The 12,853-nt window shown below is 33.7% G+C and overlaps 1 protein-coding gene across 2 annotated transcripts; it reads left to right on the forward strand.

Moving 5' to 3' along the window:
* The first annotated feature begins 787 nt into the window (after positions 1-787).
* capslb (calcyphosine-like b) lies at positions 788-12,636 on the forward strand. 2 transcript variants are annotated; one of them, XM_022675989.2, is made up of 6 exons: positions 788-889; positions 3,144-3,291; positions 4,369-4,546; positions 5,652-5,858; positions 7,623-7,752; positions 11,351-11,439. In XM_022675989.2, exons 2-5 carry the CDS (start codon positions 3,155-3,157, stop codon positions 7,722-7,724), a joined length of 624 nt encoding a protein of 207 aa, XP_022531710.1. In that variant the 5' UTR covers positions 788-889; positions 3,144-3,154; the 3' UTR covers positions 7,725-7,752; positions 11,351-11,439. The 2 variants fall into 2 exon arrangements, with proteins under 2 accessions (XP_022531710.1, XP_007250104.1); XM_007250042.4 differs by lacking the exon at positions 7,623-7,752 and having other exon boundaries at positions 789-889; positions 11,351-12,636.
* Positions 12,637-12,853: the final 217 nt, after the last annotated feature.

The following is a 12,853-nucleotide window of genomic DNA, read 5'->3' on the forward strand; positions in this document are numbered from 1 at the left end:
GTGGTGATGCTGTTGTTATAATAGTATGTGCATTAGTATGTGTATAATATAATATGTACGATGTAGCTATAGCAGTCCTAGTGTACACTGCATATTATATTATACATAAATCAAGAATAATATTAGGACCCATTATTTCTTTTTTAGCTTCACTGATAATATAGGATCACTTTGTAGTTCTACAATTACCTTTTTCTGTGTGAAGTTAAAAATATTCTATTCACCCTGTTCTTCTCAATGGGCAGGAAACCACAGGACCACCACGGAGGAGCTAATTTTATTTGGGTGGTGCTTATTTCCATTCTACTTTGCTAAGTTTACATACAGAGGTGTCACCTAACATCATTAGTCTTGGAGAAAAGGTGGAATAATCCTGGATTTTAATCACAGTTTTCATGCATCTCGGCATGTTCTCCTCCACCAGTCTTACACACTGCTTTTGGATAACTTTATGCCTTTACTCCTGGTGCAAAAATGCAAGCAGTTCAGCTTGATTTGATGGCTTGTGGCCAATTTCCTCTTGATTATATTCCAGAGGATTTCAATTTGGTAAAATCAAAGAAACTCGTCATTTTAAAGTGGTATCTTATTTTTTTCCAGAGCTGTATATATAATTTAATATAATAATATTATTAATTTACTCATTTTTCTCTAAGTGTTACTGAAAAGACTTAAACATCTTGAATGAAATTTGCATTTTTCTTAAGAAACCCTGTATAAAGCTAAAATACATGCTAAAATAAACAGATTTGTCAGATTTCGTGTTAAAGGAAAATGGATTGGCTGTATTACTCCCCCCGCCGCTGCTGATCTAATGGTTCAGTCCAAACAGCCGCCCCGCGTCCATAGTTACACAGGAACGCTGAGGAGGAGACCAGCCTGAGCTCAGGTAGGAAACACCCAAACAACTTGTAGCCTTTAAATTAATCACTTTATATTATTAACTATCTTTTACATTCATTACTGCTGATATTATTCATCATTATTACATACTGTATACACTGTTTTCAGTCTCAGACACAGTAAAACAGTGCTGAAACTGAGTAAACAGCTGCTACTCCTCACAGTGAGGACAGAAAACACACTGTTCACCTGTTAAATATAGTTAATTATCTACAGTAGATAATTAATTATTTTAATGTGTGTATTTCTATATGTTTGTTTGGATATACCAACATTAAAAGCAGCGTTGTTTTTATTGTCATACACGTGTCTAGATAACTTTATTAGTTTATTATTATTTAAAGTATAAATAGTCTTATTTTAGTCCAAGAAAAGTAGCTATTTATCCAACTAAGTTAGCTGCAAATTGTTTGTTATCCAGTGTGTTTTTAAATGTAATTAAACTTTAAAGCTATAGGGTCTGTGGGGTATCTACAGCTATATCTAAACATTTTTTTATTGCCATATACATATCCAAATTTGTTTTACTTAAAATATAAATAATCTCATTTTAATCCAAAGAAACTAGGTAGCTAGTTATCTTAAATATGGTCTGTATTTATTGTGTTTTCGTGTGTTTTAAACTTTATAGCTAGTTATAGTGTGTGGTCGATTAAATACTAATACTCAAATACAGTATTACATGTAATATTAATTCGTTTTATTTATTTTTCTGTGTTTATTTGGATAGAATGGCATTAAAAGCAGCTTAGTTTTATTGGCATATAACTTTATGTAACTAGATTTGATTTATGTAAAATATAAATAACCAATATGGTCTGTATGCAGTGTGTTTTTGAATGAGAGTAATTAACCTAATGGTTATAGTCTGGGGTCAATTAAATTATATTAGTCATGATATTAGAAATTATATTATGTAATGTATATTACATACTGTATTTGAGTATTACCATTTAATAGTATAATTTAGCTCTGTGACCAGACACCTCTGAATTTAACATTTTATATTACTTTTATGTTCAGTTAATTTTGTTAGCTAGCTAATACATTTTATTAAATGGTTTATTTGTCACTGCTTTTTTGGATGGACTGTTAGATAGATTTGTTTCTTAAAAATATAAATAATCTAATTTAAATTCAAAGAAACTAGCAAACTAGCTAAGGGTCTGTGGCCAGTGTTTTTCAACTGAGTGTAATTAACCTTATAGCTATAGTGTGGGGTCAATTAAAAATAAATTAACGCGAAACTTAAAATTAACTTGATGGATTTGTTCTTTTTTAAAATAAAAAATACTGAAAATTTTCACTAAAAATACTAACTAGACCTAGATAAGAACCGTCTGATTGAAGTTGACAGTAGAGACATTACAGTTAAAAGCAAAAATAACATCTTTACATTTTAAATCTACTCTGTACTTCGCTTTATTGAAAAAAAAATAGCTAAAGCATTCATTTTGCTCCAAGAATCCAGAAAACTAGGACGTGTATTTTTTATGTTGTTACTAAGAATTTTTGTTAATAAAGATCTAGCTAGTGTTAGGAGTCTTGCCCAAGGACTCTTATTGTTGTAGCACAGTATTTAGTCACCCAGACCTGGAATTAAACCACAGTCTCCCACATGGTAAGTATTTTTTCTCAATGTTTGAAGCAAAATGAACAGTTCTGGTCTATATCTATGAATTTAAGAAGTATACAATAACATGGGTAGATATTATGCAGGATTTTAAATACTTATGACTTTATTCAAGGATTTAAGGAGATGATATTGTCATTTTACAGCACATGTGATACATGGAGGTGGAACTAAATTGTATTCCCACTGTCCAGTTTACACCCAAAGAACAATTGTTAAAATAGATAAATAGACCAAATAAGATAAATAAATACACTATAAATATAATAATAAAAATATATATATATAAATACAAAACTTATGAGAAAGTGACCAAGCTTTTCTCCACAATATCTCAGCAATAACCAAATTCCAGTATTATTTCTTTTTGCTTTTATAATGAAATACTAAAATGTTTATTAGAACAGTTTTTACTGTTGTGCTGTCTCGTCCATTAGTATAAAGTAAAGTGTAAAAAAGTGTAAAATTGCATGTAAGATTAATCAGCATTAATAAAGCTTTATGCATATCTTTATATACAGCACTGCACACTGTATACTGTGTAAATCTGTTATCTCAGTTGATAGAGCTGTGTAATAAAGCTGTGTAAACTGTGTGTGAACTGCAGATCCGGTTATAATGGCTGGAACTTCGCGGCATGACCGGCAGATGGCGATAGACGCTAAGAAGCGGCTCTCCGAGGCCACGGACCCGGTGGAGCGGCTGCGGCTGCAGTGCCTGGCCCGGGGCTCCGCCGGGATTAAAGGCCTGGGGAGGTAAATCCACTACACCTCCCTGCAGCATCCGGGGAACACCATGCACTGCAGCATTATACAGCTTTTATCGCACTGTTCTTTATATTATTCCTACCATTCAAACGTCCACACACTCAAATAACAAATCCAAAACCAATTCTGATAACAAAAATTAATGTACAGCTCTGGAAAAAAAAGAAGGGACCATTTAAAAATGGTAAGTTTCTTTAATTTTACCAAATTGAAAACCTCTGGAATATAATCAAGAGGAAGATTACTGCTTACATTTTTTGTACAAGGAGTGGCATAAAGTTATCCAAAAGCAGTGTGTAAGACTGGTGGAGGAGAACATGCCAAGATGCATGAAAACTGTGATTAAAAACCAGCGTTATTCCACCAAATATTGATTTCTGAACTCCTAAAACTTTATGAATATAAACTTGTTTTCTTTGCGTTATTTGAGGTCTGAAAGCTCTGCTTCTTTTTTGTTGTTTCATCCATTTGTAATTTTCTGCAAATAAATGCTCTAAATGACAATATTTTTATTTGGAATTTGGGAAAAACGTTGTCTGTAGTTTATAGAATAAAACAACAATGTTAATTTTTCTCAAACATAGCTAAATTAGACAAACTGATTCAGAAATAGTAAGATTTTTGAATAACCCATTAAAGGCGTGACAGCAGTGCTGACTAATATCTTATTCCTGTGTTTCTAAAGGGGTTTGGTCACTAACCACACAGGTTTCTTTTGTGAAATAAAACCATTTAAAATAGAATGTCATCTAAATCTAGTCAAAGTAAATATTTATGATAAATGAACGATAATTATTATTTTGTATTTGTGCTTAATGTTCTCATTTCACCACAGAACGACACCTTAAATCTTTCATAGAGGTGTATATTTCAGTGATACTCTTTATTATTAAATTATATTTTTGTATTATTATTATATAGTTTTTGAAAAGATATAGTATAAGAAATATCTAATAGTATATATTAAAGCCACACATATCTTTCAGATTTTGCAGCTCTTTCAGGAGGAGATCTTTTATGAAGTGGTCAGGTTTTGAAACCTATGATATCTCTCTGTTTTGATAGAGTCTTTCGGATCATGGATGATGACAACAGCCGCAATCTGGAACTGAAAGAGTTCATGAAGGGCCTGAATGACTACGGCATCATGATGGAGAAAGATGAGGCCATGGAACTCTTTAGGACCTTTGATAAGGATGGCAGTGGACAGATTGATTTTGACGAGTTCCTCATCACTCTCAGGGTAAATATTTATTTATACCTGATCTGGTACATTTCCCTATAATATATGAATCATAGCGATTTATAAACAATTTTAAGAACTTTTTAACTTCTAAGAATGGTAATTTTGCACCTGTTTCCCAAAAGCCTTCTTAGTCTCCAAAGTTACGAACGAGTGTTAATTACTTTATTAATGACTCTGTCTCTAGATCTGTACTGGAAAGGCACCACCAGTCGAAAACACATCAGTTTATAATGTGTTTTTTTCTGTAATATACACATACATAACATAATATATATTTTTAAACCATGTAAATATAAAGAACAATATCTAAAAATATGGTTTGTCACTATTACATACATGTAAATGCTCAAATGCCAAACCTTCTAAATTTGTAGAATCAATAGATTTTACTGATTTGAAAATAACCAAATATAATCTAAACGTCTCTAAGACATTTGTTCTTAAGTTACAAGTGCATCGGAATTCAGAGTTTAAGTATTTCGTAACTTGTTAAGGTTTTTGGGAAAAGCTTGTAATTATAAGAATGTTCTTATGTGCGAGATTACAATTTATAATAAATTTCGGGATAAAATTTCCTTCGGGATAAATAAAGTATCTATCTATCTATCTAATTAGCCTGAAGAATGTTTTGGGTAGCTTGCCATCGGCTGCTAGAGCCCTGAGAGAGCATAACTGGCCTTGCTCTCTCTGGGTGCCTACAGTGGATGGCGCTCTCTCTCTCTCCTTATCACTTCTAGGGTGATGTGGATCAGCACGAGGCGTCTGTGAGCTGATGTATCAGAACCGAGTCGCTGCGCTTTCCTCCGAGTGCGCTGTGATGCTACTCGGTAATGCTGCATCAGCAGCAGTTGGAAAAGAGGCGGAGTCTGACTTTATATGTATCAGAGGAGGCATGTCCAAGTCTTCACCCTCCTGGTATTGAGGCATCACTAGTGATAGGGGGATTCCTAATGAGTGGGTTGGTTAATTGGCCTTGTAAATTGGGGAGAAAATGAAAAAAAAATAGAAATAAAATTATTATAATAGTAATAAGAGTGTTTAATAAGAATGTTTTGGGAAACGCACCTCAGAATTCTAACTTATGTGCTGATTTATATTGCAGCCCCCCATGTCCAATGCGAGGAAGGAGGTGATAATGCAGGCGTTTAGAAAGCTGGATAAGACTGGTGATGGTGTAATCACAGTGGAAGATCTGAGAGGAGTGTACAATGTTAAAAATCACCCCAAATATCAGAATGGGGAATGGACAGAAGATCAGATTTTCCGCAAATTTCTGGACAGCTTTGACTCTGATGACAAGGATGGAAAGGTATGCTAATGCAGTGCAGAGCGGGAGTAATGCATTTAGTTTATAATGCATATCATATCTGTGATCAGTGTGGGTTGGCAGGAAAAAGTAATTTGTTATGAATTTAGTATGAAGGGAAATTATAAATATACAAAAAAGCCATTACTATGTTTCTTCCACTGCTTTTTTTTACTATAAGGAAAATTAAATTTGGTTACCCAGCTAACAGTTTTTGGTTATTTTAACATTATCTGAATGTTACAGTTAAAATTCTTAAAATATTTGATTCATCACGGTCTCTGGATGTTAGAAAGTTTTAGCACAAGCTAACACAAAAGTAGTTGGTGTGGTGCAATGGATAACACCACTGCCTGCTAGTTAGCTGCTATGTGTGAGACTGTACTACACCAATAAGAATCCTTGGGCAAGACTCCCATTGGCCCAACACTGTAATAGGAATAACCTTTTAAGTTGCTCTGGATAAGATGTTGTAAATGCAGTGGCGTGCAGTGAATATAGCGGGTACCCCTTATGCTCAAACTCACACAAATATGAAAGTTATGAATCATAACTTTGAGAAGCAAGGCATATTTCGCCCTAAATGTTTATTTTCTGAAAGGAGATACTGCTAAATATGCTAGATAACAGAAAAGCAGAGATTCTGAGCTTTAAAATGGTATATTGGGTGTCTATATTGAACCTATAAGTATTCATAACTATTCATAAACACAAATAAATAAAGTGTTAAGAGGTTAAAAAGGCTTTTTAATATGATACGACACAATACCTGTCTGATTTACAGTTGCAATTCCATGATAGTTCGCTAACTATTGAAATAATCCAGCATGAGCTCCGTTTATGACTCCACAACGCGCAACACCTTCAGCACAGCGCTGAGAAGGGGTTAGACAGCCATGGCCACGCCCCTCCCCCTAATGAAAATCATGAATCTGATTGGTTAGACTGTCCTTCGACTTTGCTTATAGGTTCATTACTACACCCTTCTCAAAATCAGGAGAAGGGTCACGCAGACACGTGAGCAGAAGCCATTTTAAAAAGCTTTGATTGGTTAAAACCGCTGTCAGTCAGATAAGAGTCCTGTAGCAACTGAAAAACACAGACTAATGCTTTGAATTAGTTGCTGTTTTTTTATTTTAGTTCATTTATAAAATAAATTCTTACACTTACAATAGCTGTAATATGTATTTCCTGATTAAAATGTATGTCATTATTTGCATGCATTTATTGTCACTCCTTCTCTGAAGGGTTAGAAGGGCCTCACTGCACGCCACTGCGTAAATGTATATATAATGTGTGGTAAACGTTTAGCTTAAACATGGCATGGCCAGCAATAGCTGTTTTGCATAAAAGTGTCAGAGCCCTTAAACGGCTCATTCTGAAAGGGATTGAAACTTGCAAGAACAGAGCTGGTGAGATCTTTTTATGTGAGAGGACTTCATTAACATGTTCTGTATGGCCTACAGACCTTTTCTAACTTGTGTAAAAAGAGCTATAATATGTCCCCTTTAACATTTGCATAATGTTATTATTCGTCTAACTGGGAAAGTTATGTAAAACAATTCTAATAATGCTTTGATGCAAACCGAACATTCCTAGCACATTATTTCAGTAACGTTATAGGCTAACATTTCTGCAATCTTTTTAAAAACCTATTTTTTTTAATTAATATATGGTTCTTATAACGTTCTCTGTTAGCTGGGTAGTAATTGTATGTCTTTTTTAGAGCATTGTTAATCACACCATGCTTTATTATATGTGCATCAGGTCACACAGGAAGAGTTTATGAATTACTACGCAGGTGTGAGTGCCTCCATTGACACAGATGTCTACTTCATAGTAATGATGAAAAATGCCTGGAAACTGTAACAAACTGTCTTCAAACATTTGTCTCAGGGTAAAAGAGTCGAGATGGAGTTGACAGACTTCATCGTCTGTAGAGAAACGGGTTCTGTAAATGATTTACCAACGAATCAGCAAAAAGACAGCAACAAATTCCTAGTGTACCTGCCCTGATTCCATCAAATCAGTTCTTCTGTAGCCACAAATCAATATTTCATCAAATATCAGCTCCCATATCAGATATAATGCGGGTTTTCAGTCCACTAGACTACAATCAGGTTAACTGACATAACCTGACTGTCATAGTTCTAGTTCTGTAACAGCATCAGTCATAAAAATAATGCTGTTAAGCCCTGAAATATACAGGAGTCATGTACAGTACGTGGAGCAAACACTGATATATCAAAATCATATCAAAATCATATCATTGGATAGTTGTATATAAATGTATTATTATTATTAACATATAGTTATTATTAAATTCCAGTGATTGAAAAATATAACAATCATGGTCTCTAATATTCTAATTTAAAATCTAATCTATATAAAAATGTAATTCAAGTGAATCAGATATTTTATGCTTTTTAAATGTCCATTATTTTATATTTGATAGTCACCTTTTTTTCACCATCCATGAACATGATTAAAAAGTGTTCTAAATCTGTATAAAATAAGTAAAAATGAGCTTATCTTACTTTGCCTCGGTGGCTCTAGTGCTGCCATGCCCTAATGTCAGAGTTGCTCTGTCCAAAATTATTTTAGAAGGTTCATGAAGAATACCAAATTGTAGTAGAGTTTCTTATACTCTATGCTTCAGGTTTGTCTGTATTTAATAACAGGCTGGAAATAGATTTGATGGAATTACTTGGCAAGTTCACTTAACATGTACATGCAAATCACTGGGGCCAGATTTAACCCTCATCCAACCAACAGAGCAATATTCATTTAGTGCAATATAAAACAGTTTAAATGCTTTTGGTACTTTTACAATTATATTCTATTTCTAGTGCTGCACAGAACAGAATATCAACCAATCAATCCATTAATCTTTATTTTGTGACCTTTATTTTCAGTGCAGCTGAGCATTTACAATAACAGGGTTTGAAAAAGAATAAAACAAACAATGTATTTTTTTTTTCATTTTAGTAAAACAGTTAGGACAATAAGCAGTTAATAAACATTAAAAGAAAGTAAAATTAAGTAAGTAAGAAAGTAAGTAGAAATTAAGCATGAAAGAGATTAAAATAAAAATGAAAGAAAAAAATCAAATAGCATAAGAAAACAAGAACAATAAAACAGAATACTAAAATTAAATAGAAGTAATAACAAAATAAATATAAATTCAAAATAAACAAACAAAGTAAATTAAAAAAATAATTAAAGAAAGGTTTAAAACAAGTAAAACAGGGACAGGTTTAATGTGACTTATTAGCATTGGGTCATTGAAAGGGGTGTTTTGACTGTATGATTTTTTTTTTGCACATAGTATATCATAATATTACAATATTAAAATATATATCTTTGTTATATCATTGTGCAGTGTCTCGCAAGGCAAATTAAGTTAGACTGAATCTTCCCAAAATAACTTATTTACACCTATTTTTAATACACATTGAGTGCATTAACATGCGTTATAATGACATATTCAATCAGTCCTAGAGAAATCTGGTAAAAATGTCAATATTTCATGAGGGTTTTACCAGAATCATGCATTAATACTTTCCTGCTGGTCATTAGAGTGTTCTAAATGGTTGTATGTGGGTTATCATCTATATTACCGGTTATTAATGTAAGTATAAATCTATATATAGATCACAAACTTTACTCAATGGCTTTGGATTTACTATCCTGTTTTTATTTTCTCTAAAAAAAAGAACAATGCCCAAAGAATGATCAAATAGCTAACACATCTCAGTATTTCTCACTGCAGGAGAACAGCAGCATTAAATGTGTTAATCTGCTCCAGAATCACTTGTGTTATCTGTGAGTCGCAGGTGATGTGGTGAGCTGCTCTAGAGGGAGACTATATCTCTGTTTGTCTGTATAAAATAAGGCTTTTGCACCTGCTCTGATCCTGAAATGAGAAATACAAATTTAGCAAAATTCTGCAGAAATTCACTTTACTTGCAAATGCACACTAATATTACTACCTGTGGGCTTTCTCTCGGGTTTGGGCAGTTTCACACTTTCTGTTTCACCTTTTAATTTTCCTGTTAGATAGATGTACAGTAACAGCTGCGTTCCAAAGTGTAGGCTTGACCCTAGGTGGGCTGCATTTCTTTGCTGCTACATCATTAAAAGCTGTTTCTAAGTGAAGGTCCTTCATGTAAGCTATTTTTAATTTGCGTTCTTGTCAGTACTTGTATTCATGTGGACTAGGGCTGCACTATATATTGTTTAAGCATCATCATTGCAATGTGTGCATGTGCAATAGTCACATTGCAGGACGTGCGATATCACTTAAGGCAATTAAATCAAACGCGTCATGTTGCAATGCTTTGATTCTTTGACACAAAAAGTAGATACACAGTGCTGTCTCTGTGTCTGTGTGAGTGACAGGCTGCTGCTGCCTGTGAAGCTTGAGAGGGAGGGTAAGCGCGAGGAGGGGAGGCAGTTTTGCGCAGATATTTCCAGTTACAGCTGAATTCACGCTTTTAATCCCAGAAAAACGCTCTTATTTACCTTTTAAAAAGCCATTTAAATGGACCCTGCATTGTTTAATATCGCGATATTTGCAAGTTGACCAACCATTTAGCTGGATTAGCTAGCGAAACATGCTAACTGTCTGTCCTGCTAACGGAACATTACATCTCTGAAAATGTAGAGGGCCAGGCCACTGTCTGCTTTATGAATAGGATTTCTTGTAATGCTAATCAGGGTGGCCATTTAAGAATAAAGTCCCGCCCTTCAGCAAGAGCAGCCAATCAGCTTGCTGGTTGGGCAGAGAATCTAGGAGGGTCAGTGTGCTAGTGGGGAAGTTCGTAGAGACCCTCAAACAGCACAGAGCAGAATTAGCCAGCAGACTTCGTCTGAGGGAGGGATCTGTACCTACTGCCAGAGCCCTTAAACGGCTCATTCTCGAAGTGACTGGAACTGGCAATAAGAGCTGGTGAGATATTTTATGTTTGTGCAAAGTTCATGGACATATATATTTTTTTATAACATATACACCTACTCTAGCTTTTAGGTGTAAAAGATGCACAATATGTCCCCTTTAACAGTGAGTTTTAGATAGCATGTCAGAACTATATGAACATAAATACTTAATTACAGTGTTTTTTATTTCATCAGATATGTTATAATGGTTGGAACAGATCTGTAGAAGCTTAAATTAGACTGTTAAAAGGAGCTAGTTTTTTTTATCTCCAGCACTCATATGAATATAAATACACATTCACACTCTATTGGAATGATGCACTCAGGATGTTCAATATGTGTTTGGGTTTTGTAACACATACAGCATCATGGGTTACACCTTTTGGGTTACACATAAATGGTGTGACATTACCAAAGAGCTTTATTAGGACCTCATACTGCAGCAGCCTACAGTGTGGAACGCAGCTAATGTTACTAAAGGTACGAATGAGTTCACACTAAATTTCACACTAAATTTGTTTGATGTTAATAATTTTATCCACTCTCTGCTCTTATAGGTCACAAAAGAAGAATTTGTCAACTACTACAGTGGAGTCAGTGCTTCCATCGACAGCGATGTGTATTTTATTCTCATGATGAAGACAGCATGGAAACTTTGAGTGGCTCATTCTATTAATTCTATTAAATGTTTTAATAATTATTTCTTTTAAATTAGATAAAATTGCTAATTATTTACTTAATTTATGTACATTTTCTATTTTTTGTTATTACAATACTGTAATAATAAAGTTCCTCACAGTCATAAAATGCTTAAATGCCTTAAAAAATTATTTCTCAGCAGTGTTTTTACAAAAATCCATAAAAATGAACTTGATATTAGATGGTAGTTGTAAATACAGGATTTTTGTGACAAAGCTTTAGAATTGGTTTAGTTAACACATTTATACATATCAAATCACAATGTTTATATAAATTTATTATTACAAATTTATATGTATTTACTGTAAAATGATCTATTTTTTTTATAATTATTACTGATACTATTACTAAAAGATTGGGCACACTTTGTCAAAAGCTCTGTTACAGCATGTAGATATACATAGCAAGTAAAGTAAAACAGCACATTTTTTTTTTACTTTGATATCACATACAGATACTGCTGTGTATATATAACTTATTATTTCAACATAACAAGAAAAAAGGACAAAAGACCCAAAGCAGAAGTTCAAAGCTTTTAATCACAACTTGTTTTGAAACCAGCAAAATGTTTTAAATTGTTGTTTGGGGGTTTTCTTTCTCTGTGATATTTATGTTGGGGTGGCTATTAGGGCCTTTTTGATGTGAATCATTAGCTAAATATCATTAGCTTTATCGTATATGTTATCTTGTCATCCTATTTTAATGGTCAGTAGTGTCATGTTTATTTCGGATTTGCTGTTATTTATTTATAGCCATTCTTCCCTCTTTCAGTGAATTGTTTCCTGTGCCACTGGCTGCAACACAAACTGGAAGCATGAGCAATTCACCTCTCTGCTTAACAGTTGGAAATGTGATCTTTTTGTGAAATAATGCAAAATATACAGTACCTGTCAAATGTGTGGACTCACCTCTTCTCATTTAACAGGTTTTCTTTCTTTCTATGATTTTTTTTGCATTGTAAAATTAATATTAAAACATTAACCCTTTAATGTGTAACATGTGAACACCACCTCTAATGGCCAATATGGGTCAAAAATCTGGCCCGCATTAATTTCCCAGGTTATTTCATGCTTGCTGAGTTTTCCTTGTTCTATCTTTTAAAATCAATGTATTTTATGATTAAATATTCCAAGTACTCTTTAAATATCTTGTTTTTGATTACCACTGATCCTTATTTTCATCTTTATTTAACACAGATAAGGGGGCGAGAGGTAAAGAGAGGGAGGAGAAGCTCAGGTGAGGGGAGTGAGCAGATCATGGATTGGTGGAGAAAGCACTAAGAGGGATGACCAAATGATACAAGACACAGATGTGGCACAAAATGACAGGTGTGAGCAATAAAAAAGAGGCAGAAAAAGACA

Source organism: Astyanax mexicanus, chromosome 17 (assembly GCF_023375975.1).
Source record: "Astyanax mexicanus isolate ESR-SI-001 chromosome 17, AstMex3_surface, whole genome shotgun sequence".
In the NCBI taxonomy this organism is placed as follows: domain Eukaryota; kingdom Metazoa; phylum Chordata; class Actinopteri; order Characiformes; family Acestrorhamphidae; genus Astyanax; species Astyanax mexicanus.